Source organism: Lonchura striata, chromosome 2, assembly GCF_046129695.1.
Source record: "Lonchura striata isolate bLonStr1 chromosome 2, bLonStr1.mat, whole genome shotgun sequence".
Taxonomy (NCBI): domain Eukaryota; kingdom Metazoa; phylum Chordata; class Aves; order Passeriformes; family Estrildidae; genus Lonchura; species Lonchura striata.
The window spans coordinates 114,219,809-114,245,348 of NC_134604.1; the positions used below are offsets into that span (position 1 = coordinate 114,219,809).

Consider the following 25,540-nt stretch of genomic DNA (forward strand, 5'->3'; position numbering starts at 1 on the left):
GGAATTCCTTTCTCTCTTGGGCACACATTTGTTTCACTGTTAAAACTCTGATTGTGAGACTTTTCTTTGTGGTGAGAGGAGATTTTACCCCTCTGTGAGCAGATTCACTGATATTTTCATCAGAGCCCATGGAAAACTGGGAATTAAAGGGAGACAACCTGGCTGAAGAGTGTACTTGACCTTCACACAGCAAACTGGGCAGGGCCAAACTGATGTTGGGAGCTTTATTTGAGCAAAATGCTGATTTTTTTTGAGAGGATTGAGACCTTTACATGTGTCTTCATGTGCCATGAAGTACCAGTAATTTGCTTGGACTTCTTAAAATCTGCTTCCAAAAGCTGCAGTGCAAATTCTTTTATTCTGCCTTCAGTTTTCTGCTTTGTAGACTGGTTATACCTTGAGGAGAGTGTTCTTTTCTTTTTACGTGGAAGGTTGGTGAGAGGAACAAAACTCTTTTTTTTTTCTCTGCTGTCTTGTCTTTTAATACCCTCATCTGCAGACACGGTATGTACCATACCAAGCACAACATAAAGGTGAATGTGTCTCCAGTTTTCCAACTATTTACCCGAAGATTTTTGTACAGTTCAAGGGATGAAGGTCACCTTATTACCACAGCAGAGTGTGTTAGCCCAGAGCAGAGTTCTTGCTTTACCTCCCAGCAAGAAGGATTGCAGATCTATTTACACAGGGAATATTGCAATGTATTTCCTTCATATTTCATGGAATCCTGGAATGGTTTGGATTGGAAGGGATCTTAAAGATCTTGTAATTTCAACTCCCTGCTGTGGGCAGTGACACCTCCCACTGTCCCAGACTGCTCCAAGCCCCAGTGTCCAGCCTGGCCTTGGGCACTGCCAGGGATCCAGGGGAATCTGGGAATTCCATCCCAGCCCCTGCCCACCCTGCCAGGGAACAATTCCTAATTCCCAACATCCCATCTAAACCTGCTCTCAGTTTGAAGCCATTCTCTGTTTCCTGTCACTCCATGCCTTTGTGACAAGTCACTCATCTGAACCCATGTAAAATGCATTTTACGTGTTTAGGTGAGTACACACATAGTGAGCATATTTCTAGTACATCCTAGAAAGGATGCAACAAGCAAAGCAGCTTTTCTATTTGGAGTTCCATCTTCTTCATTTAGAACTCTGTCTGATTTTTTTTTTTTTTTTTTGCATGATCAAACCAAATCTTCAGGTCTGTCCAGGGCCCTGTTGGTTTAAGCAGGCTCAGATCAGCATAGATTGGATCCTTCCTTGAAAAGATCTTGCACTTAAGAGGGAACTCTTGAGTCCTAAAGGTAGAAAACACTTCAAGCAGAGTTTAAGGGTGTTCAGGAAAGAGTTTAAGCACAGCTGTAACTCTAAAGTATGTGCAACTGCCCTGCTTTGATCAAGACACTTAAGCACATGTTCAGTGTTAACACATGTTGGGAAATTTTGCTGCTCCATGGTTTCCAGGTGCAGGCTGAAGGTAGGACAATATTCCAGCTCAAAGGAGGCAGGACAAATTAGGGTGACAAGCTTCAGAGAGAAATTTGAGGGGAGCATTGGGTGATTTGTGTGGATTTTTTTTCCTGTTTTTGTTCTGTTTGATGACCAAGTTTTTCAAACTCACAGAGCGTTGTTTCAGACAATAATACAGAGTTGCCTAACAAAACAAAAGCATTTTTTCTTTCTATTTAACCTTAAAAAAATCAGAAAAGATAAAAATTATGGAAGTGTTTGTTCTCTTTTTTCTCTTGCAACTGGATGATGGTGATTTGATAACCCAATATTTTCCTTGCCTCACAGTACCAAGGCTCTGCTTGCAATTGGATCAGCCTCAGCGTAAGCACTCAGAAATCTGCCTGTGGGTATTAGTTTGAAAGTCAAATAAACTGCACTGGATTCTTTGGCACAAAATGTGTGCCAGATTAAAATGGCAAAATCCTTACTGGGCCGTGGGCTCTGTAATACTTATATAATAATAATAGAGCTCAGCGGTGCTCCTTATGCTTCCAAAATCCTTGTGTAAACCAAGAGGAGGTTTGTGTAAATGGAGGTGGGATGGAGAAGAATCATTACTAAAAACTGCTTGTGGATGAATTTGTTAGATCCTCTCCACTGGGGAGCTGGAACTGATACTTGCAACCTCTTGATATATTGGAGGAAAAGCCCAAAATATCAGGGGCTTAACTGGAGTGGAAGTCACCCAACTGAAACATTATACAATGCTTTGAAATTTCAAGAGAAAGGTTCTAATCTTTTGGCTGTCTTGCTCATTGTTTGGAGATGAAAAGGGAGGAAATCAACATCCCCATGAAATACAATTACTATAAATTGCTTTCTTTTCATACTGTTCATAATGAAAATAGGAAAGTTACCTACTCTGCAGGAGCGCCATAATTTGGTGGATATAGACTGCAAGAGCACATTCAGCAGTGCAACACTGCATTTCTACATGAACCAGCTAGTGGAGAATATAAAATATTGTATAGCAGTGCTGCCTCCAGATTGCTCTGAAGCCACGAAAAATAATCTTTACAGTGGAAGAATCCAGAGCTTCTTGAAGTGAACTCTAAAATCAAACTGATCTTGTGCAGGGAGTTGATCCCGTGTCCCAAAGATTGGATTTGACCATCTTGGAGCTTTTTCCCACCTTGGTGATTCTGTTTGTCACTGCTGCATCCAGGGATTCCCAGCTCTGTGCTCCCCACGGGACACCTGGAAATGGGAATTTTCTGGATCTGGCAGGGCTGTTCCCACGAGCAGGGAGGGTGGATGAGCCTTTGCTCTGCCCTGCTTTGGGGGAGATGGAGCAGCACCTGCAGGACAAATGAGTGAAGGACTCTTTGTGCACCTCCGGAAAAATGCATTTCACCTTTCTTGGCTCAGGATAGGAGGGGAAAAGTGAACTGGGACTTTCTGCTGTCTTTGTGTAGAAAAACTGTGTGTTGAATGCCAGCAGTCACCACCAGCTACAGAACAACGCTCCCATTTCCTTTTTTTTTTCCTAAGAAGCAAGAAAAGGCAGTGTTGGGAGAGGGTGAGGTCATCTGCTTCCACTAAATAATGCTGCAATGAGCCATTCACTATTTCTTGTTCTTTTTATTGTACCAGAGTCCCTGGTCAGAGGTCAGGACCTTACTACAACTGGAATTATCTTCCAGGCAACCTGTCCATGGTTAGGTGTTGTCACAGGGAGCAATGAGAAATTATAAACCTGTTAGAGTAGGACCAGCTTTATAAAGTTGTTTTTTAAAAAGTGAATGAATTCTGACTTGCTCTAATTTTTCCTCCCTTTTTTATGGGTTCTATTTTCAAGCTTTTCTCTTCAGGCTGAAAGCTCAGAATCTCCTGACACCAGGAATTGTATCTTTTATGAAAACATAAAAATCTGTGAGGCTCCTAAGTGTGAAAAGGTTGTGCCAGCACTGAATCCTCAGTGGAATACCCTGGCTGGTACTGTGGAAGCACTTTGCCTTTCTTACATATATTTTTTTTTAAAGTTCTGGTCTCTTATACAAAAGCCTAGGACAGGGACAGTGTTTTTTCTGCACACCTGGAAATTTTGGGGTGCCCCACGACTGCCAAGGGCTCCAAAAGAACAAATAAAAATATAACATTGAATAAAAAATAGTCATCACACTCTAAGCAGGAAGGGAATTGCCAGTGAAACCATCTCATTTCCATTCATGGATAGAGCTGTGAATTAAGGGAAGAACATGGAAGATTTAGGACTGCTTATGTCATTCAGGCATCTGCTTTTGAAGTTTTATGTCATTTTGTGACTTCCTCTCCTCACTAAGAAAGAGACATCAAAAAGAAATTATTGTCCCCAACCTATCTGCTTCTTCTCTAAGGGAAAAAATGTGCTAAATCAGATAGGCTGGAAAGTGTCAATAGCTCAGGAATGCAGGAATGAGGTTCATGGACAAATATAGATGTGGAGTAAGCAGGGCCAGTCCTCATTAACATATTTGGAGTTACACCCATTTTTACCCAGCCTGGCTTTGGCCCTGGATCAGCAATTCCCCAGTGAACAGCCTGCATCAAACCACTGCTGAATTTGGCCCATTTCATCTGACATCTGCATCCTGCCTCGAAGTGGCCTGTCACACTTACTGCACATCAGATCACACCTGCCCAGGCGGCCACGGGCAATTGACTTTTTTGTTTAAAAAAACACCAAAAAAACAACCAAAAAATTAAAAAAAAAAAAATTCAGTCGCATATCATCAAGAAAAACAACATTGTTTTAGGACTCTTATCTCTTCACTCCCAAATATCCTGTTTCTTCGAGCTGCGGTGGCCAGGACCAATAGAAACCTCTTCCTGCCATTGGCTGACTTCATTTCCCAGAGTTAGCACAATCTCATCCGCTCTAAACAACCTCATCAAAACTTCTTTCTGGTCAGAGCGAAGCAATAATTATTATTAGCAATTATTAGCGATCAATAATCTTGATCACATTATGGCAAGCACTATTAAGGTAAGGAGGGGGTACCTTTTTTTGCTGGAATTTTTTTCTCACTGCCGCGTTCTTTGGTTTCCTTTATCAACCTAGATAAGTTAGAATTGGGCAACACCCCCACTGCCACAATAGAGGACAACAAGATTTCCTTTGTACTGCCTAGTAAATTTCCTTTTTCCTACTCCAACCATCCGCAAGGCTTAAAAACTTCAAACTCGGAAAAAAATTGGGTTTTTTAAATTCACTCTTCAGTGGTGTGGATTGCATAGACGAAGCCCTTTTGTGAGAGCTTCTGAAATTTCTTGTAGGTATCCCTCGGACAACTTGGATGTGTTTGTGCTCTGCCATGAGGGGAGAGGGTGTGCACTGGAAGGAAAAACCGGGCTCCTAAGGGCACTAAATTTTGGATACTTTGAAATGTTTCTCTTGCGGATGGGGACACAAATGGGAAGGAGAGGCACCAGCTCTTGTTTCTCTCTCTCTCACGCAGGTGTTAATTATGTGCTTTTCTAGAAACTCGTATCCTTAAACTCGGGACCTTTCTGAATGTTATTTTAATGGTGGTGGGAAGATCTCACGGGCGTGTTCTTTTTAATCTTTTAATTTTTTGGACAATAAAAATCTCTTCTTGGTGCATAACGTTGATCTCGGTGCATGGTTTGTTGGCTTTGGGTTTTTTGGGGTTTTTTTTAAGAATGGCTTTGTTGAGTTTTTTGTGGCTGTGTCACTTATAAGGTTGAATAAATCTGTCTATCTACGTTTTGTTTCTCTGGACAGCATCTGCCAATAGGGCAATGACTGTGATTAATTGCAGAATGTAACGGTAATTAAGCGATTTGTGATAGTGAAACTAATTTTACATAAAGAGCACGGACAGGGAGGACTCTGCGGTGTTGTTTTATCAGATTTGGGATCAAGGTATTATCGGATTTAGGACTGAGGTATTTGCTTTCTTCGTGGCATTGTGTGTTTCTGCACTTTTCTAATTATGTCAGAGATTTAATGAGGGGTATGGAATAGCCTGGCTGTTGGATAAGTAGGGCTGCAGTTGGATTTTTCAGTAAACTTGGCTCCAGTGTTTACATTTTAAAGATCATTTGGTGCATTTTGTTACAGTTTTGGGAATCTGACAGTAGTGCCCGAGGGCAGTGTGATTAAAAAGTCGAATGAACCTTTTGTTTTTGTAATCACTGATGTTTTCATGGGGCTATCAATAGTGACATAGATCTGACTCTCCTCTGCATTGCTGGCCAGCATCTGCTAAATGCTAAGTAGCTCCTGAAACTGAATTCCCTTTGGTTTTGCCGTGCATTTCAGAGCATGCAGGACATGACAGGCACTTAATGAAAATCTTGAGTTTCAGGGAGTCAAATTTTGGCTTAAAGGAGGGCTGTGTGCTGAGGTTTTCATAATGAAAACCTCATTTGCTTCTGTTAATCAGAATATTGATACAAGATTTATTTTCAAAAATAATGGCACCCACAAGATCGGATGCCGTTTGCATTTTAGGTAACTCCTGCTATTTATTTCCTTTATGTTTCATATTGACTGAATTTTAATAGACTAGAAGATTGTTAAATTAGATCTAATTGTTGTTATTTGACCTCCTCCTTACACTTAGAGAAGTGTTTTATACCGCCTGGTAATACAATGTACTCAGCAAAATGGAAAAATTCTCTCTCCTAATCTGGAGTGTGAATCTTGCAGGAGGTCCCAGACAAACCAAAATGTTGAGGATTTCACTGCCCAGGCTGCTGGGAAAGGCCTTACATGCTGTAGCAAGAATTAAAATTTTATTTATGCAAGTGCAAAATGTGAAATGACTGGAAAGAAATGACAGGTGCTTTGTACTCGAGGTGCAGGAAATGTGCTCTGACATGAGGCTGAGTCGGTTCAAAGATTTTCAATTCCTCTTCTATGGGGAGTGGATAAAAAAGCCTTTTAACTGAAGGGTTTCTGAAATAAAGACCCTCCATTTGAAGGCCAGGCAGGTGTGTGTTTAGCTTTTGCTAAAGTGTTACACATCATATATATATTTAATTATATAAGTATTTAATATAAAGGCTTGTGTCTCTCATCCTTTGCCTCTCAGCACCCTGCAGCAGACCCGTGGGACACTGGGGCTCAGCAGGGACCTGGCTGGGTTCACTGGGGTCAGGGCAGGCAAACCCTGCTCTCAGTTTTTGGGTGCTCTCAGTTTTTGGGTGCTCTCAGTTTTCAGGTGCTGTCATTTTTTGGGTGCTCTCAGTTTTTTGGGTGCTGGGTTTGGCATCCTGAGCAGGGTTTTCCCATGGGATCACTCTCTCCTCACCCCGTGCCCTCCTCCTGCTGCCCCCTGCTCCTTTTTCCCTGGAAAGGGGAAAGAACCATGGTCCTAAAGAGAAGGAGGAGGAAGAGGAGGATGAGGCAGCAGCACCTTTTCCCCAAGCTCAGACATGGATAAATAATATTAATCCTGACTTCCCCACTGGACCAGCCTTGCCCAGGCCAGGGATCTCTCCCTTGGATGGGGAGAGGTCAGTGCAAGAAGCTGTGGAGAGGAAGGTGGTGCAAGAAGGTGCCTGCCCAGCCAGGATTTTGGGTTGATATTTCATATCCCAATACCTGGAGCACACTCAACTGAGCTCTCTGTTAGGTATTTTTGGTATTTTTAAGGATGAAACATGATTTTTCAAGTGGAAAAAGACCCCTTAGAGTGAAGATTTCAGTGCTGACAGGTTCCCCTCTGGCTCAGGTGGTGTCTGACAGCTCTGTGGTGGCACAGCAGCACAGAGCATTGAACATTATCAAATAAATGCAATTATTTATATTTATTAGTCACACTAATTACTGTAAATATAATTTTAGAACATACCTGAATTAGGCATCAGTCTTTTGTTTGTGTTTTGCCTTTTTTTTTTTTTTAATAGACTGGAGCAAAAATTATTTAAGAGTTACCTTGACGTGCAGTAAAAATAGTTATCCTGGAGGTAATTTTAGTGTTTTTTCCCATTAAATAGAAAAGTACAACTAATTCCTGGCTATGTTCAAGCCTTGCTCTGTTTCTCTCTTTGCCTGCCAGTGCCATTATGCTTATTCTTAGAAAAACTCTTCAGTAAGTTGACTTTATAATGATTTATTGGATATATTTGTGGATATTTCTTTAACTTACACCCAAATACATTCACATCCACTCTTCATTATTAATTTCTGAAGTGATGTGCACATGGAATCTGTGATTTCAGGGAGAAAAAGTCTGTGTGTTTGATAAAGGACAGGAGAATCTTTGTGGTTTCTGAGGCTTGAGGGCGTGGATGCACTCATTAAAGCAGAATATAGGAGACAAGATTAATTTTCTTTTGAGGAATCTCATGCCGTGCTTGTCTCTATAGTATTACTTTCCTCTCACTTTCTTTTAGAAAGTCCAAGTAGTCACTCAAATGCTTCTGAAAGCTGGAGACAGTTAAGAAATAAATCTGTTCTTGGCGTATGGAAATGTTTAAGGCTTTGTTTGGAGGATCGCATCTGCACTGAGTCCAGCCGAGCTGACACAGTAATTTGTACATTTGTTCCTTGCATTAGAACAATTATGAAGATTATTATCTTTTATTTTCTTCCTCATCTCAGTTAGCAGCTGATCCAATGGCATATTTAACTTGTTTAGCTTTTGGACAGATTTAACTTCGTTAACTTTATCAAAGGCTGTAAATCCTTCCGTTGGCTTTGGTGCTGTTGCACATTTAAACATTTAAATTTGCTGAGCACACACCTGAGTGCTCTGGTGAACCAGAGGCAGCAACAGAGCCTTAAAGCACTTACCCTGACCCTCCACTCCTCTCTCCAAACTTCCACCAATTTCATGAAGGTTTTATCCCAATAAAGGCGGTAGAGTCAGAGCTATAATCATTTCCAGGTAAAGCAGTATTTCTGACTCAAATACAAATGAGCAATTTCAAGGCAGAAATGAACAGAAGTTATTCTGGGGGGATTTTTGTGTTGTTTTCTTTTTCTTTTAATCAGCAGTCATTTAACTCAATTTGGTTTCTGTCTTCATATGCCAAAACCAAGTGAAATGTAAGGCTTTTGCTTTCTAGAATTAAGTCCCCAGGCAAGGAACAACAGCTGGAAAATGCATATGTTTGACTGTCTGCGTTTGTTGGTTTGTTTGTTTTTCCTGAACAAGAACTACATTATCCCTTAAGAAAATGTTTTTCGGCAAGTTCCCCATGTTACAAAAGGCCTTTCAGAAATAATATTCAAAGAAACAAGTGCTCTTGGAGAATGACTTGATGGAAGAAAAACACAGAAGCAGTTTTGCAAAATATGAATGCCAAAACAAAGATATTTGTTTTCCAGGAGACGCTTTATAATTCAATAAAAATATATAATGCTGTTTACTCAGGAAGAAGTAGCCTTTGTAATGCAAGTTTTTAAATCAAGCCAAGATAATTACTTAGAAAATCAGAAAAAGAAAAAAAGAAAATTTTATTTTGTATCACTTGTGTTACGATTTTTAGCAAAGTAAGGGTGATGCAGTAGAAAATATCACAGTGCAAAACTTTGTCAGGGTAACTAATTCATTGACTGCAATGTGATTTTTATCAGATCCATCTTTGAAAAATTAATTTCTTTGTATGGATAATTATACAGCCACCCTACCGTCCTTGATATATGTGTATATATCCATATATTTGTGTATTACAGAAGAAATTTCTGCATTGAAAACATCAACAAGGATAGGAAAACTTTGAAGCACTTATGTGAAAAAGGCATCAGTCCTTTCCTTAAGGAATGGATGTGTGTCTGTGGTTGAAGGGGTTGTTTTAAATGCTGTAACCAAGCCTGCCTGAGGCTGGAGAGTGCTGTGTCCCTCTGTTTATTCCTGCTCCCTTAGAAGGACTGTATAATCCTGTAAATAATATATAATGATGAACAGAGGGGGAAGTTTTGGGAAATCTGGTGAGATCTGGCTTGCAAATACTACCTTTTGAAATGTGTATTTAGGCACTGGGTTACCAGTTTTTACTATTCACAGAGAAAGATTGGACATTTCTTTCAGGAAAGAATGGTTAATAAATAAAATTCACTGTGGTTTTTAATAACTGCTGTGTATGAAGCAGTGAATTACCTCTTCTGGTAATTATCATCACCCAGTATTAGTTTCAAAGCAAAACGAACGAATTGCCAATTATTTGTCACAAGAATGTCATTGAACATTACAAGTTAAAAAAGAACGATGAGTAACTGAAGTTTTTTTTTAAGGGCTAGGTTGAGGGACTCAGAGTGGACAAGGGAAATAATGGTCTTTTGGGAATCCTGAGGGGAAGGAATGCCTAGGATGTGATGTGTTCCCCTTGCACCGCGGTTCATTTGCGGTGCGCATCTCCAGCCCTGGGTGGGAAGTGGTGTCACCAGGCTGGCGTGACCTCGTCACCCTGAGAGAGGAGCTGACTTGCTTAGTCAAAGGTGTGCGCTGCCAACAGATGACAGGGACTGGCTTTATGCAAATACCTGCAGGAAGGGGTGGGTCCCTATTTTCGGGAAGTGGCAGGATTCTTTAAAGCTACCTGCCTGATTAACAGGGGTGAGATGGGGGCAGACAAAGGCACGGTGCCACAAGTGGAGAAAAAACCCCCGGGAGACTGGAAACGCTTTGTTTGACAAATCCCTCCTTACAGCACGTTAATTCTACGTGGAAGGTTTTGCATAACTGCAGGAGGGTTTTTTTTAAGCCTCATTCTTCAGAGCTGGAAAACATCTTTTTTTAGACTCTCTGTTTATTACCTTGATAAACAGCAAAATGCTGCCACAGCAATTACCTTGATGATAAAGGGTCTGTAGACAGATATTTCCTGCCTTCATTTCCTACCCAGATAAGCTGCCAAAATCAGGGACTACCAATACAGGAAATGCTTTCAATAGGAACTTCCTATCTGTTAATATCTAATTCACTGAAAAGATCTAAGTCCTTCTTGTTTCATCTAAAGGTAATGCTCTACCTGATGCTATTTAATGCATCTGTTGCTGTAATAAATTTCAAACCTGTTATCCTGGACTATGAAATGTCAGTGTTTTCTCTGCAGTGGTAGGAAAAGGGCCCCTGCATTTTATCATAATTGGGAATCAGGATGCCCCAAAATCCCCTGTCATTCTGTCAGATGAAAAATAACCCTCCCTCAAACTCCTTGTTGCCTGAATCCTTTGCTCATTTCTGTACATCTCCAAGTAAAATACACATTTCAATAGCACTTGAGGTGGACTTCACCAACAAAGAGTTCAGAGCATGTTCTGGAGACCTTGGAGATTCATGGCCATTTTTTGCAATCCACAGTGCTTTACATATTCAGCCAAAATGACTGAAACAGAAATTTTGCCTCACTGTGCTGGGAAATAAAAACCATGGCTAACCTGTGTGTTTGAACCTCTGCTAAGGAAAAGAGAAACTCAGAGCTAAGGGCAAGGAAATAAAGACAGAAAACCTCCATTGCTAATTGTAACTTCAGGGTAGCTTGTTTCAGGCGCATGAACAGGATGAATTAGGATTTATGAAACCTGGAGTGAAATTGGCCAAAATGAAGTCAACAGTATGACTTGACTGGGGCCAGGCTTTCACTCAAGTTATTCAGGAATTCAGCCCAAAATTTCTGTGTTCTTTTGCCAGTGATTCTGCTGGAGTTATTCCAGGTTTCTGCCACTGTGACTGAGATGGGTATTTTGGCCTTTCCCTGCAGAACTGAGAAGTCCTTTGCTGTTGTGGCTTCATTTATACCCCACCTTTTCATCTGGGATGGGCAGTCCCACATTCAGTTATCTCCTCAGGTTGCTAAATTCGTGTTGTGCTCTGTATCTGGGATCTGAGAATCTGGTTGGGTTTCCTGAGGCTGGGAATCTGAGGCTGGATTCACAGGCCTTTCCAGACACCATGGTGAACACACCCCTTGGAGATTTCTTGGCTGTGGGACAGGAGGGCTGCTCCTGTGGGCACCTGACCCAAAACTCCAGATATTACAGAGGGTTCTGCAAGCTGGAGATTGATTATGACAAGTGGCTTTCCCAAGGCCATGGGTGAAGAAGCTTTAGGAAGTTGTCCCTTGGCTTTGGACTCACGGGGGTGCTGGGGAAATGCACACTTTGTCCTGAAAGTTATGTTCCTCAGATGTGGTTTAGTCAACTCTTATCTGCTCACATAAATTTTTATTATTGTTAATCTTTGGCGTACCCACGGCAGCTTTCCTCATGCGTCAGGTATTCCCTTGGAAGTGCTCAAAACTGTTGCTTTTTGCTAATCAGATCAACTCACTAAAGTGGTGGGCAGAGACATTTTTCATATTATTTCCATGCAGGCATTACCTTTTAAAATATTTCCCCACGATTTGTCATCGAGGCATCGTTACCTCTGCTGTTTTCATGGAATTCAGAATCCGATTGTTTAGTCTACGTAAAAGGGGGAAAACGAGGGGGGTCCTGTGCCTTTAATGTTGTTTATAACGGTTGGACAGAGCTTGTCAGGTGAAGGTTAATTGCTCTCCAGTTAAAGCAGTTCTCTGCACAGATGGGTTATCAGGGCTGAACACTCGTTACAAGATTAATCTCGTTTCCGACAAGACTTCCCTTTCCTCCAACTGATTTTTGCTCAGCCATTGGACCTGTCACCAGCCGTTAAGAGAAGGGTGGGTTACCTCTGGGATATTAATGCCTGTGAGCAGCGAAACAATGCAAGAGCGTGTGTCATATCGGCGGGGAACATCTTTAGGAGACAGCACATTTCAGAGCTCTTCTGAAGGTCGAGATTCATAAACAACAGAAACAATCAGGAGTGTTTGTGTTAACCCTCCTCGTGGACGCAAACTCATAGGCTCCTTTTTAGAGCCCCTCCTCATCTCTTTGGACTTGTTTTTTGAGGTGCAAAGGAGTATTTTTGGTGAAAATTTTAGGCAGCAAGGCACCCCCGGTGAGATGTGGAATCCACATGCTTTTGTCCAGTCGATTGATGGACGAGGCTTTCAGTTTGTGCTTAAATGAGAGGCAGTAAACCCTGGTGACCACTGGAAAAAAATCTCGAACTTTGGGAGTTCTGTCTTGGGCTCTAAGCAAACCTGTTGAATTTTCCTCTTTTTCCAAGCTGGAGTCATTCAGAGATGGATCCACTGGGCTGCAGAGGTATGAGATGGATGTAAAGTGTGAGGAGAACCAGGCACATCATGTTCTTAGCACAATATTGCCTTTCTAGCCAAGGCTGCAGCAGCTCTGCCAGTCCAGGCTCATCCTGAGCGTTGGGATGGACTGAGTTCAAGGAGGCTGCGGCACGAACGCAAAAGTCTTGCTGGAGTTTTTGGGTTTATTTCAGGAGTTCTGATACAACCAAAATAACACAACTTGGCAGAAGGCTCTGGCTGCCAGGTTTCTGCCACGCAGCTTTAGTCAGTAAGTTCCGAAACACTAAACAAATATTCAAGGCAACAAACAAGGTAGCTCTGATGTTTCCTTCGAGTTTCCTGTCCTGGCTTGGGATCAGCTCCATCCTGTCGATGGTGCTGAGTCTCTTCATGGACTTCTGTGAACTTTGATTCGGTCTGGGTTGTCCCAGCCAATAAACCAAGCTCTGTGGAGGGTCCTGGGCTGCACAGCATTCACTGGATGATTTATTTTCTTTTTGTTTTATAAACATGCAACAAAATTAATAAATTATATTAAAAAAACCAAGTTTTGTTTAAAAAAAATCTATCTGCAAGTTTCTGACAATTTCTTAATTTTCTTTTTTAAATTTTGTTTTAATCATCAAGTAGTTGAATACCATTACTGCTGAATTCTTAGGGTTTCTCATACTAGCAAGATTAAAAATGCATTTTCCTTTGATTTAGAATCCACAGGGTTTAGGGAAATTTACTTGCTCCAGTTATAAAGCTGAAATGAAAGGTAGACAGGAATGTAACCTCTGGATGTCATCCTCTTCAGCACTATGCATGCAGAGCCAAAGCAATTCAGGAGAATGAATTCCATTACTGGTTCTAATAAGATAGGAAAAGTGCATAGTAAATCTTTACAATGCCAACTAAATCACTGGTGCTTTGTGCCAAAGGAGGCAAGTTTAGTAGAAAGTTTTTTAATGGGCCAGGTTGAATTATTTTTAAAAGAAGAGAGTCCCTAAGAGGTTGTTAAATCTCTGCTTAAAGCCCTGAATAAGGATCTTGTTTTTCAAGATGCTGATCGAGTTGAGAGTTCCTGTTGCCTGTGCTCAGAGAGAATTCAGATGCTTTAGGAGAGGGAAGCTTACACACAATTAGGAATTGTTGTTATGCCACTTACTTGATGTGAGAAAACTCCTCCTTGTCAATACCACCTTTCTAGAAAAAGGAAATTTTAAGTGGTCAGGTCTTTTCTTTCCAATTAAAGATCTTTGTTTAACAAAATAATGAAATCTTTAATTTGAGGGTGGGCAGGCCCTGGCACAGGGTGCCCAGAGCAGCTGTGGCTGCCCCTGGATCCCTGGCAGTGCCCAAGGCCAGGCTGGACATTGGGGCTGGAGCAGCCTGGCACAGTGGGAGGTGTCCCCATGGCAGGGGTGGCACTGGATGGGATTTGAGATCTCTTCTAGCCCCAGCCATTCCATGATTCTGAGATTATTTGGTTTTTTCATGTAGAACTGGAAGCTTTAGATCCAGGCATTCACCTACGAATTCCAAAGCTGCTTGTTGGGCAAGTGGGTTGCAGATTTGATGACTGCAACATCTTAAGAAAAAAAAATCATTTAAATAGATGTTGGAAATATGTTGAGCTAAAGCACAATCTGTGAAATATACATGCAAATTACTGACTTTAAACTCATTTTGTGTGAATTTTCTCTCTGCAATGGTGCCCAGATCCTTTTCAATCAGCATGAATGTGAAATCTTAACAGAATTACAGAATCATTGAGGTTGGACAGGACTTCCAAAACAACCAAGTCCCAGCTGGGCCCCATGCCCACCTTGTCCCCATCCCAGAGCACTCAGTGCCACCTCCAGGGGACACCTGCAGGGATGGGCACTGCAAAGCTCCCTGGGCAGCCCCTGCCAGGGCCTGAGCACCCTTTCCATGGGGAAATTGCTGCTGCTGTCCCAGCTGAGCCTGCCCTGGCCCAGCCTGAGGCCGTTCCCTCTCCTCCTGTCCCTGTTCCTGGAGCAGAGCCCGACCCCCCGGCTGTCCCCTCCTGGCAGGAGCTGTGAGAGCCACAAGGTCTCCCTTATTTGATGTCTTCAAATTCACTTCTTTTTCCCTACACCTTCATCCCATCCTTAATGTAACCATTTAGGACTCAGACCAGACCAAATTCTGTTTCAAACATGTTTCTCTTCCAAGCTTGGGTCTTCATAAAACTGTTCGCCTCTTTTGTAGATTTTTTAATTCAGCCTCTGTCCATCTCATCTCTTTCTTGGAAGATGCAATGCTCACCAGCTCTCAGCGTTTTTATTGGGAATATTGTGATACTTAGCAACTGAGGGTTGCTTTCCTGAATTATATGAACATTTTAAATCTTCAGTGTTCACTGACAAAAGGCTCCAGTTCTAAAAATTTTACCTTAAAAGCCAAGATACAGACCCAAAACTCATTGGGTTAAGTACTTTTTTTTAACAAGGCCTGAGCCAAAACTCTCTGGTCATGTTTCTGATTTGTAAGCTGCGATTCAGATGTTTTCTTGTCATGGGGTTAAATCTCATTCCTGAAGGTGTCAAGAAATAAAGTTGGCAGTTTAGCCTCTTGGAGAAATGTATTTGCTATGTAGTAACTGTGAAAAGCTTCACTCATATTTAAAAAAGCTTGAAAATATTCAAATTTTGCATCACAAAATTATGATTATATAATCACAAGTAAAGAAAATGCATTTCTATTTATATTTTTGTAGAATTTTTCCCTCCAAATATTGCAATTTAGGGCTTAAAGTCATTTATTACACTGCAGAGGATCAATTTAAGATGCTCTAGGTTACTTGAGAAAGGTCAGCATTAAGTGGGGTCTGTGAGACCCAAGGCATTGCTTTGCTTTTTTTTCCCCTCCTAATTCTCTGTTTCTTTCCTTAGTGAAAAAAAGAGAAATTTAAAAAGTTGAGTAAAAAGCTGATTTAAAATGTTGCAAAAAGTTTCATATTAAAGTCTCATCGTAGAGGTAGAAGGCAGTGGGATGTGATATAGTAATTAAGATGACAAGAAAAAATGCTAAATTTTCTGTAAAAATATTCAGAATTCACAATGACATGACTTTAAAAATAATGGAATTTCAGGGAAAAATATGTATATTGCTTGTCCTATCTGCCTTCTAATTCACAAATATTTTACTGAAAATGGAAACCAACAGTGCTTTTAGCTGACTCCAGAATTTAGGTTCAGAGGAACATAAGGTTCAGTAAGATCATGGAAGTTGGCAGCCACCATTGTTAAAAAGGAAGCTTGATAAATCCTGAGAATTAACTCTTTGGAAATCCTAGATAAATAGGATTGGGATGATGCTGAAAATGAAATTTCTAAGCCTGATAAAGACAGTAAAACTAGACTCTCAGAAGGAGGGACTTGATTTAAATTTTATTTTAAATAAATTTCCCACTACTCCATGAACAACTGAAGCAATAATTATCAGTGCCAGTCAGTGCTGCTAAAAAACCCAAACCAATGTGAAAGGTGGGTAAACAAAATCTGTTGAGGAAGTTCTTTGAGAAATTAAATGTCCTAAGGAAGACATAGTTTTCAATTTTTTTGAAGCTGTCAGCTTCGTATTAGACAGACACTGTCAGAAAAGAAAACCAAAGTCATTATATTGTGAATTTTCATGGAAGTCAGTATAAAGTATAATCCCCAGTGTTCCAGAGATCATTTACAATCACCAGGCTTGTTTAAATGAACGAGAAAGTGACCAAGCAGAGGAGAACAGAGGCCCAAACTTCCAAAAACAAGTCTGGATTTGCAGACAGAGAAGTGTTGTGCTAAATATTTGCTATGCAAAATACAAATACAAGCTTCCTGAAGGGAGGGTGTGCACAGGTGGGGTTGGTCTCTTCCACTGGGCAGCAACTGGCAGAACAAGAGGACACAGCCTCAAGCTACATCAGGGAAGGTTTAGGTTGGATATTAGGAAAAAAAATTCACTGAAAGAATAATAAAATACTGGAATTGTCTTCCTAGGGAGGTGGTGGAATCACCATTTCTGGATGTGTTTAAAAAAAGACTGGACATGGCACTTGGTGCTATTGTCGATGTGTTGGGGCATAGGTTGGACTTGATGATCTTAGAGGTCTCTTCCAACCTCATTATTCTGGGATTCTGTGATTCTGTAATATTGCCTCAGTTACCTCTGGGGTTCCCAGATTCCCTGGCTGAGTGTTGAATTCCACACCTGCCCCGTGCTCCAGCCACCAGAACCCCCTGGCATCACAGACTTCAGCCTGGTTTTCATCACTCATGGTCTTTCCTTCACCAGGTTCTTCAGTCTCATTTTGCACTGCTTCATCTCTTCCTCTGATTTCTTTTTCACTCTGATTGCAGTGACTTTGCTTCATTTAATCCTCAGCTGCCCTCAACTTCTAAACAAACATTTGTGAAGGACAGAGATGGTTTTACACAGTTTGTCTCTCTTGGAAAGGGAATTTTCACAAGGGATGGAGGGACAGCACCCAGGGGATGGCTCCCACTGCCAGAGGGCAGGGCTGGATGGGAGATTGGGAATTGGGAATTGTTCCCTGTCAGGGTGGGCAGGGCTGGGATGGAATTTCCAGAGCAGCTGTGGCTGCCCCTGGATCCCTGGCAGTGCCCAAGGCCAGGTTGGACACTGGGCTTGGAGCAGCCTGGGACAGTGGGAGGTGTCCCTGCCATGGCAGGGGTTGGAATTGGATTATTTTTAAGATCCCTTTCAACCTAAACCATTCCATAATTCTATGATCTCCACACAACCCATCTTACACCCCTTTCCAGCTGAAACACAGTTCACCCAACTTGTCAAATTCTGGTCCTGTTGAAATATTTCTAACATTTGCTCACAAGGGAAAATCTTCCCCTCTGAATAATGAAAATAAAGGGGGGAAACAGTCCCAAATGTACCATCAGCAGCCTCTTGTTTGATCCTGTTGTTGCTGGATGGGACATTTTGGCTTTTTTATTTCCATGTGATGGGTGCTGACTCTGGCAGACAATTTTCTGGAGAGACAATTTTCAGTTACATCCACACATCTTCACCGTGATGTGAATAAACCACTCTGTATTTTAAGAAACAGCTGGTTTATTTTCATATCTCCATCTGAGACACTTTAATTGTGATTTTCAAAGCTTTTCTATTTCCCACAGAATTTTCATTAATGGCCTTTAAGAGCTTTTTATCTAACTGGAAATGGGACACTGTTCTGCTCAGCTACTAAAATTGCATGGGCTGCCACCAAGCTCAGTTAATGCTGAAGTTCTTCTAGTGCTCTGAGAAATATCTATTAATTAGATGCTCTTAGCTCTTATTTGCAAATAGTTCTACTTATGGCAATAGAGGTGCTCATATGAAAGATAAATTTGTAATGCAGAATTTTTCTTAGCTACCAAGTTTTAAAATGAGCAGTGTGGTTTTTATTGCAAGGAATGATGATTTCACTGGCACTTCAAAAATTCTGTAAAGCTTATAAAAATATCCTAAGAGATGTTCCTAGAAATACAGAATCAGGAGCTTGGGAGTTTGATATAAATAAGAACTAATTTTTCAAATAACTGACTTAAAAATATTCTTTGTACATGCCACTATAGTGTTTTTTTTTTTTTTGTTATATATTGGCACAGTCCCCAATATTTAATGTACTCAGCATACAAAACCTATCTGTAGAAAAAAGTAGAATATAAGAAGATGTGGCAGGAATGTTAAATATTTCTAGCAAATGTTTTCTCCACAGTTGTGTCTGAAGCCTGAAGCTTCAGAGGGTCATAAACAGCTTTAAAACACGCGTGGTCAGTGATGAAATACTCCACATGAGGAAGCAAAAAACTTTACTGAAGCTTTAGATCTGTTTTCCATATTCTTACAAAAGAGTTGGTTTCTAAAGGTCTGTTTTAGATTTAAGTCTCACTGGAAGTATCTTATAAGAAAGCTTTTATATGCTTAAAAGATGTTCTGAAGAGTCAGAGTTGCCCTGATTACACCAGTGAAGTGTTTCTGTTAACTCTGATGGAGCAAAGTGAATTTGCTAATTGTTTAGGTAAAATTGGCATGTGAAATCCTCAACAATCTGTGTTTGGCTGGCTGAAAAATTACGGTCCTGAAAAACTGATTCTTTGAACAGATGCTCAGTTCAGACACAGATGCCAACAAGAAAGATGGAGAGGGACTCTGCTGGGGCCTGGAGTGACAGGACAAGGGGGAATGGCTTCAAACTGACAGAGGGCAGGGCTGGATGAGATTTTGGGCTGGAATTGTTCCCTGGCAGGGTGGGCAGGGGCTGGGATGGAATTCCCAGATCAGCTGGGGCTGCCCCTGGATCCCTGGCAGTGCCCGAGGCCAGGTTGGACACTGGGGCTGGAGCAGCCTGGGACAGTGGGAGGTGTCCCTGCCATGGCACAGGGTGAGATGAGATGAACTTTAAGGTCCTTGTCAACCCAAACCATTCTGGGACTGAGGCTGGACACCTCCATGTGCATCAGAATTAACTCCTTGCCTTGCATCAATCACACCCAATTACAGAAGCCTCATTACCTGCATGTGTTCCAGGTGAGCTGAATGATCTCTTAATACAAGAATAAATCTTTTCTTGGTCAAAGTCCAAACTTTAGGCTGCCAAGTTCTCAGGGGGAAAATAAAACACAAAAAGCTCCCTTCCTGCTGTCATGTCAAGAGAGCACAGGGTGCCCAGAGCTGTGGCTGCCACATCCCTGGCAATGTCCAAGCTCAGGTTGGACACTGGGGCTTGGAGCACCCTGGGATAGTGGAAGGTGTCCCTGCCCACAGCAGGGAGTTTGAATTAGATGTTCTTTAAGATCCATTCCAGCCTGAAACTTTGTTTTTCCTTCCCCTTTGATCAGGTTTTTCTCTTTACCTTCATTCCACATCTTGCCTGTCATGCATAGTAGCCTTTCATTATTTATTATTTTCTGGTCATTCAAATTGAAAAAAATAACCTCTGGCATGGCTGTGGCAATCACACTGCTCACACTTGAACTTCTGCTTTGTATCTGTTTCCCTCAGCTTGTGTGTCTTCTGTGTTAGCTGTAAGCCTTTTCTGCCAAGGTCTGTCTAATCCTTTGCCTCAGTTCTGTGCCCAAGAGAGCAGAATTTATTTCTTGCATTTATCACTGCATAAAACTCATGGTTAGCAGATACTTTTGAGGCACTGTAAATGTCCTTTTTGCTGCAGAATTGCAGCAGTTTAAGTGCAAGTGCACAGTAGGAAGTCAGCACATTGTGACATGAATGTTGCCCCACATCTCCCTCTCTGCAGAGTGCACCTTTCATGGTCAGGTCCCACTGACAAATGTTGTGTTTGGGTTTTCATTGCACTGACTGCAACATCTGTGGGTTTGCATATTTTATCAACAGAAGAAAGGAACCATGTTTTTCTCTTTTATTGCAGAAGCAATGAAAAAATCTACCCAAAGATTTCAAAGCTGGTCAGATTCTTGATTTCATGGATTCAGAGAATAGTTTGGAATGGAAGAAACCTTGATGATCACCCAATTCCAACTCCCTGCTGTGGGCAGGGACACCTTCCACTGTCCCAGGCTGCTCCAGCCCCAGTGTCCAACCTGGCCTTGGGCACTGCCAGGGATCCAGGGGCAGCCCCAGCTGCTCTGGGCACCCTGTGCCAGGGCCTGCCCTCCCTGCCAGGGAACAATTCCTTCCCAATCTAAGCTAACTTTACCTTCTTTCAGTGTGAAGCCATTCCCCTTTGCCCTGTCACTACATATCTTCATCTTCCAGCTCTCTTGGATTCCCTTTAGGCACTGAAGGGGCTCTGAGCTCTCCCTGGAGCTTTCTCTTCTCCAGGTGAGCACCTCCAGCTCTCCCAGCTGGCTCCAGAGCAGAGGGGCTCCAGCCCTGGGATCAACTTCATGACTTCTTCTGGGCTCTCTGCAGCAGCTCCAGCTCCTCCTGTGCTGGGACAGGGCTGGGGCAGCTCTGCAGGTCTCAGGGCTCTCACCTGAGCACAGAGACAGAATCCTCATCCCTTTCCTCCTGCCCCAGTTGGGGGATCAGCCCAAGCCACACTTTGGGGAAGATCATTCCAATTGCGTTGATTCCACACTAGTTATTTTCTTACTTGAATAATGCTCATGGCCAGAAAGGCTGAAATTATTTGTTCCTTCCTTATTTTTATTCCCTCAAATACAGGAACAGGATTTTAAAATGTCATGGTAACATTTATCATTTTCTTTTATCACACGTGTCTCAATGAATGGTTTTATTCCTGTGGGAGCTCAGTCCATCAGTTTTCTTGGCCTTCTGAATAGCAGGAGCATTGGAGATTGCTCAGGTGAGCCAGGAACTAAATGAACAAACTCATCTGGTTTTCCCTTTGTACCAAACAACATCTATCATTTCGCTTTATTTAGTCCATACTTTGATTTTATTAGATTGCAGAGAAGCATAAACGGTGTCTGTTTACATTCCTTACTGATTCAGCTTGAAATGCTGACCAAGTATGGCTTGAGGAGTCTATAAAAATGGGGTCGTTGCTGGCTCTCAGACGTGTAAAGGTGTTCCTGGAAGCTCCAGACCCAGAGTGCAAATCAGTTAAGCCTCCTCGACGATTTTGAAACCTCAAATCCTTTGAAATAGTTGGCAACCTGCCTGTTGCATATTTACAGTTACACAACTCACGACTCTTCCCCTCTGTGACTTCTAAAAGTTCCTCCTTCCTTTTTTTCTCTAGGTCCCTTGGCAGCATCACCACAGCCCCTCTGCCTCCCTCCTGCTCTTCCCCCAGCCCTCCTCCCCTTTATCTCTCTCTCTCCCCTTAGTGTGGCACATTGTTCTGGGGAAATGGGTTGTTTGGAGTTCACACTTTGTTTTCCTGCTGTTTTTCTGGGAAGCTGGACGTGGCACGAAAGATATGGGAACAGCTTGTAGGAAATGGGTTTGTTTGGGGAAACAATAAAAGAGAAACAGCCTGCATACCTCTCTGCCTCTCCTGGATGTTGGAAGGCCTGGATTACAGTGTGGAAAGACATTTTTGGGGTCATTTTTCAATACAGCCCAAAGAAAAGCGAATAAAAAAAATATATTTTTAGCGTATCTTAAGCTTTGCATCAACCCAGCTTCATTTCTTGTTGCAATGTGTATTCAACACTTGTTTGTGAGGTGTGGGGAAAAACCACCTTATAAAACCATCTTGAAGGTTTCTATTGCTGTGGTAAATGCAGATCACAGTTCTGGACAGGAGATTCCCTTCATTTGCACTGATGTTCTCAGTTCACTTTTCCATCAATGGCAGCAGCTGATTTTTTTTGTCTTTCTGGAGCTGATGTTGATGCAGTTTCAAAAATCAGTCAATGTCAGAACTGCAGGGTCTGGAGTTTGACTGATAACTTTGATAATTACTCCTTTGGAAGAAATATTGCCACAGGGAAAAGCTGCAGGATTTTTCTTGCCACCACATCAAAGATAGTGCCACGTGCATTTTCCTTTTCTTCTTCACATGTAAAATTAAAAATGGGCCACGAGCTGTTTCTGCTGCATGTGAGATTCAGCAGAGAGCTGCAAGCTCCTACAACCATAAAATGGTTTGAGTTGGAATATAAAGGTTAAATTTGCCAGGCAGATCTCTAAAAAAAAAAGGAAAAAGAATGAAACAGTTGAAATTTTTCCGACGTAATTGTTTATAGTTTGTGATTTTGAAGATTTTATTTAGAAAGACATTGCTTAAATGAAGTAATAAGGACTTAGTTTAAAAGCAAAAGCACAGGTGTAAATGGGATTAGATATTTTTTTTTACACTGTCACAAAGCAATTTGTTTTGTGCGCGTATGTGAGAGTTTCTTTTTGGGATGGTTCTGTTTTGATTTATTTTTGACAAACAAAGAATGTTCACTTTGTCTGCCTTAGATATGAAAAAACAATTTCTTCTGATCCATTGGTTTGGCTACTTCTCTAAATGCAATATATCAAAACCAGTATCAATTTCTTGGATTGATTGTAGTTAATGTTTGAGCTAAAATAACGACACTCTTACATTATACTGGTTCAGCAGAGTAAATTAAATACTCTTGAAGAAAAGCAGGCACTTAACTTTATTGCTGTTTCACTAAACACTCTCCTGTGTTTGCACCCAAAGAAATTACTTAATGCTGCAACATTCAACTCTGTCTTAATTTCATTAGTCATGTTTTGTGGCAGATGACTAAAATAATGTGTGCAGAAGTATGAATCAAGATATTCATTTATAAACAATTATAGGAAAGTATGCTGGGCTATACACTGCAAAGGTTATCGTGACAGGAAGTCATATTTTACATACACAGTGGGCATATTTGGAAAGTTCATTCTGAATTGAAAAGGATTACCCATCTGAGCAATATTCCATATGCTCCTGAAATGGGGAATACCATGAGAGGCATCCAATAGTACATATGTATATATCCAGTGTATACATGGGAGCTCCAGAGTAAAAGGTGTCTGAGGAAAAGCAAGGGAGAAAAACATAAACAAAAGATTTTCTGTTCCAGTGCTGCGCAAAGATGGAGAGCACTGTTAACAGAGTAAATTTTTTTTAAAACAATAGCAATTTGTGGTTTAATTCCATTTGTCTAATGTGGAGAAATCAGTAAAATATATAGAATTATAGAATCAGAATGGTTTGGGTTAGAAGGGATCTTAAAAATCATCTTTTTCCCACCCCTGCCATGGCAGGGACACCTCCCACTGTCCCAGGCTGCTCCAGCCCCAGTGTCCAACCTGGCCTTGGGCACTGCCAGGGATCCAGGGGCAGCCCCAGCTGCTCTGGGCACCCAGTGCCAGGGCCTGCCCACCCTGCCAGGGAAGAATTACATCAAGACAAAATACACTTGGAAGTGAACGAAAACATCCATAAAAATAAAGATGGCTCGAGCAGCATGTCCAGAGGCTTTTGAGCAAGGAGATTCACAAGAGTTGAATGTGGTCAGTGCTGTCTGAATAGCAAATTGAAAGTTTTAAATAATGTGAAGGTGAACACAGGTTTAGTGAAGGTGTTAGGGCATGGGCCGGACTCGGTGATTTTTAAGGTCTCTTCCAACTTGGTAATTCTGTGAATTCCCTGAACCATCTGAGATTTTGCCAGCTGCTTGGGCTTGCTCCCACACCCAGCAGACCCCCTTTTGTTTCCCTGCCATTTCCTTGGGCCAGGGGATATTTGGAGCTGAGGCTGCCCCGTAAGTGCAGAATTCCCAGCAGGAAGAGGAGTGACCCCCGGGTGACACAGCCACGCTCACCCTGGCGTGTGCACGTGCACAAACACCACGCTCAGACCCCGCAGGGAAGTGATGGGTCACCGAGGAGCTCAGCTCCTGGCCCCCATCCAAGTGCTGCTTCCCTAATGCTCTCAGCCATTCCTAAAAAACGAAGCTTCACTGCAAAGGAAGCTCGTTTGGATGCATTTTTTTTTTCCCCAGGTTTCCTCAGTTCAGTGGTTGTTAAGATCTCTTCATTCCTTCCCATACATGTTTAATCACTTGGCTGATGAGCTTGTCCTTGGTGCATGCTATGCTTTAAGGAAATGTATTTTAACGCCTCAGTTATTTTTACTTTAAAATTTCCTTAGAGATTGAGGGTGGGATCGTCTAAAAATGTTCATGTGTACATATACTTAGGAGTGTGTGTATATAAATATATATTATATACTTTAAAAAAACCCATATATATTTATATATGTGTGTAATATATATATTACATATGTATATATATGTGTAATATCTATAGTACATATATATGTGTATATATGTATATATAATATATATACATACAAATATACATGTACATTTATATATATAACATATATAAACATACAAATATAAATGTGTATATATATATATATAACATATATAAAATAGGACTATGTAATTATACATAAAATTTATCTGTGGTGGGTCAACCCACCACCATGAACAAATATTAAATGTAGCAGGACAAATTATAAATGTAATATATAACCTTATAATTTTCTTTAAATAGTAGAGAAAAGAGTTTCACACGGTACCATAATACTGGGCAGATCTATGAATAAGGCTAAAAAAATAATGTTAAAAATTTTCTCAGTAAAGTTTCCAAACTTTATTGAGGGTAGTTACTGTGTACAAGGAAAAGCTTTAATTCTAGACAGAGAATAACTCTGATTAACACACAGTAATTCTTGAAGAAACCCCAGTAAAGGATATTAAAAGGAATAAAGAAATGGATAAGACTGATGGTCTAGAATGGGATCAGTGCCTTGTTTTGGGCACTGCTTGGTCCCAAGACTCTCTCCCAAGGTTCTTTCCTGGTATAATTTTGATCTGTTAGCTCCTAGCAGGTGTGTGCAGCCTCAGTTCCCTTCCTGTTGGGCTCTGGGCCACTTTACAAACCTGCAATCTGCTTTGCAAAACAAATTTTTGCTGCAAAGGTTACTTAAAAAAAAAAAAAAACTACTCAAGATGTTTTTATTTTTAAATTAAGTAGAAGATTGGCTGCTCCTTCAGATTGATACAGTCCTGTACTAGAAAAGCAAAGTAGCAGAAACAGACTAGCCCTGGGCTGAGATAGGAATTCGAGGGTTCTATATCAAATTTTCCTCAGTTTTCTAGGCATTTTGAAGGCCTAGAACGCAACAGCCAAGCATGAAGGAGCAAAAATTTTAAGCTTTCAACATTTATAATTGACAATACTCTCAAGATGAAAAGAATGAGAAGTCTATTGTATTGACTGAAAAAAAAGTCATTCAAACATCACTGCTCGAGCTCTTTCCATGGATGGAAGTGCTAAAATAAGCATACAAAGCTCCAGTTTCTTTAAAAATGCAATATATTGTATGCAATATACAATCTGCAGGATATATTTGTATTGTTTCCAGCCCTGGTGATTTAAGGTTGACACAATCATTCAGGAATACGTATTCTGATCATTGTGCTGCTGCAACCCTGCACCCTCTTCGTTCAGCTCGTGGTGCAGCT

At 41.2% G+C, this 25,540-nt stretch overlaps 1 protein-coding gene across 2 annotated transcripts in view; it reads left to right on the top strand.

Annotated features, from left to right (window-relative positions):
• Positions 1 to 4,341: 4,341 nt before the first annotated feature.
• ERG (ETS transcription factor ERG) overlaps positions 4,342 to 25,540 on the top strand; it is a 59,253-nt gene continuing 38,054 nt past the window's right edge. For both annotated transcript variants that reach the window (XM_021527469.2, XM_021527470.2), the window contains exon 1: positions 4,342 to 4,470. In XM_021527469.2, the coding sequence (XP_021383144.1) occupies positions 4,453 to 4,470 (18 nt within the window). In that variant the 5' untranslated portion in view covers positions 4,342 to 4,452. The remainder of the gene's footprint in view (positions 4,471 to 25,540) is intronic.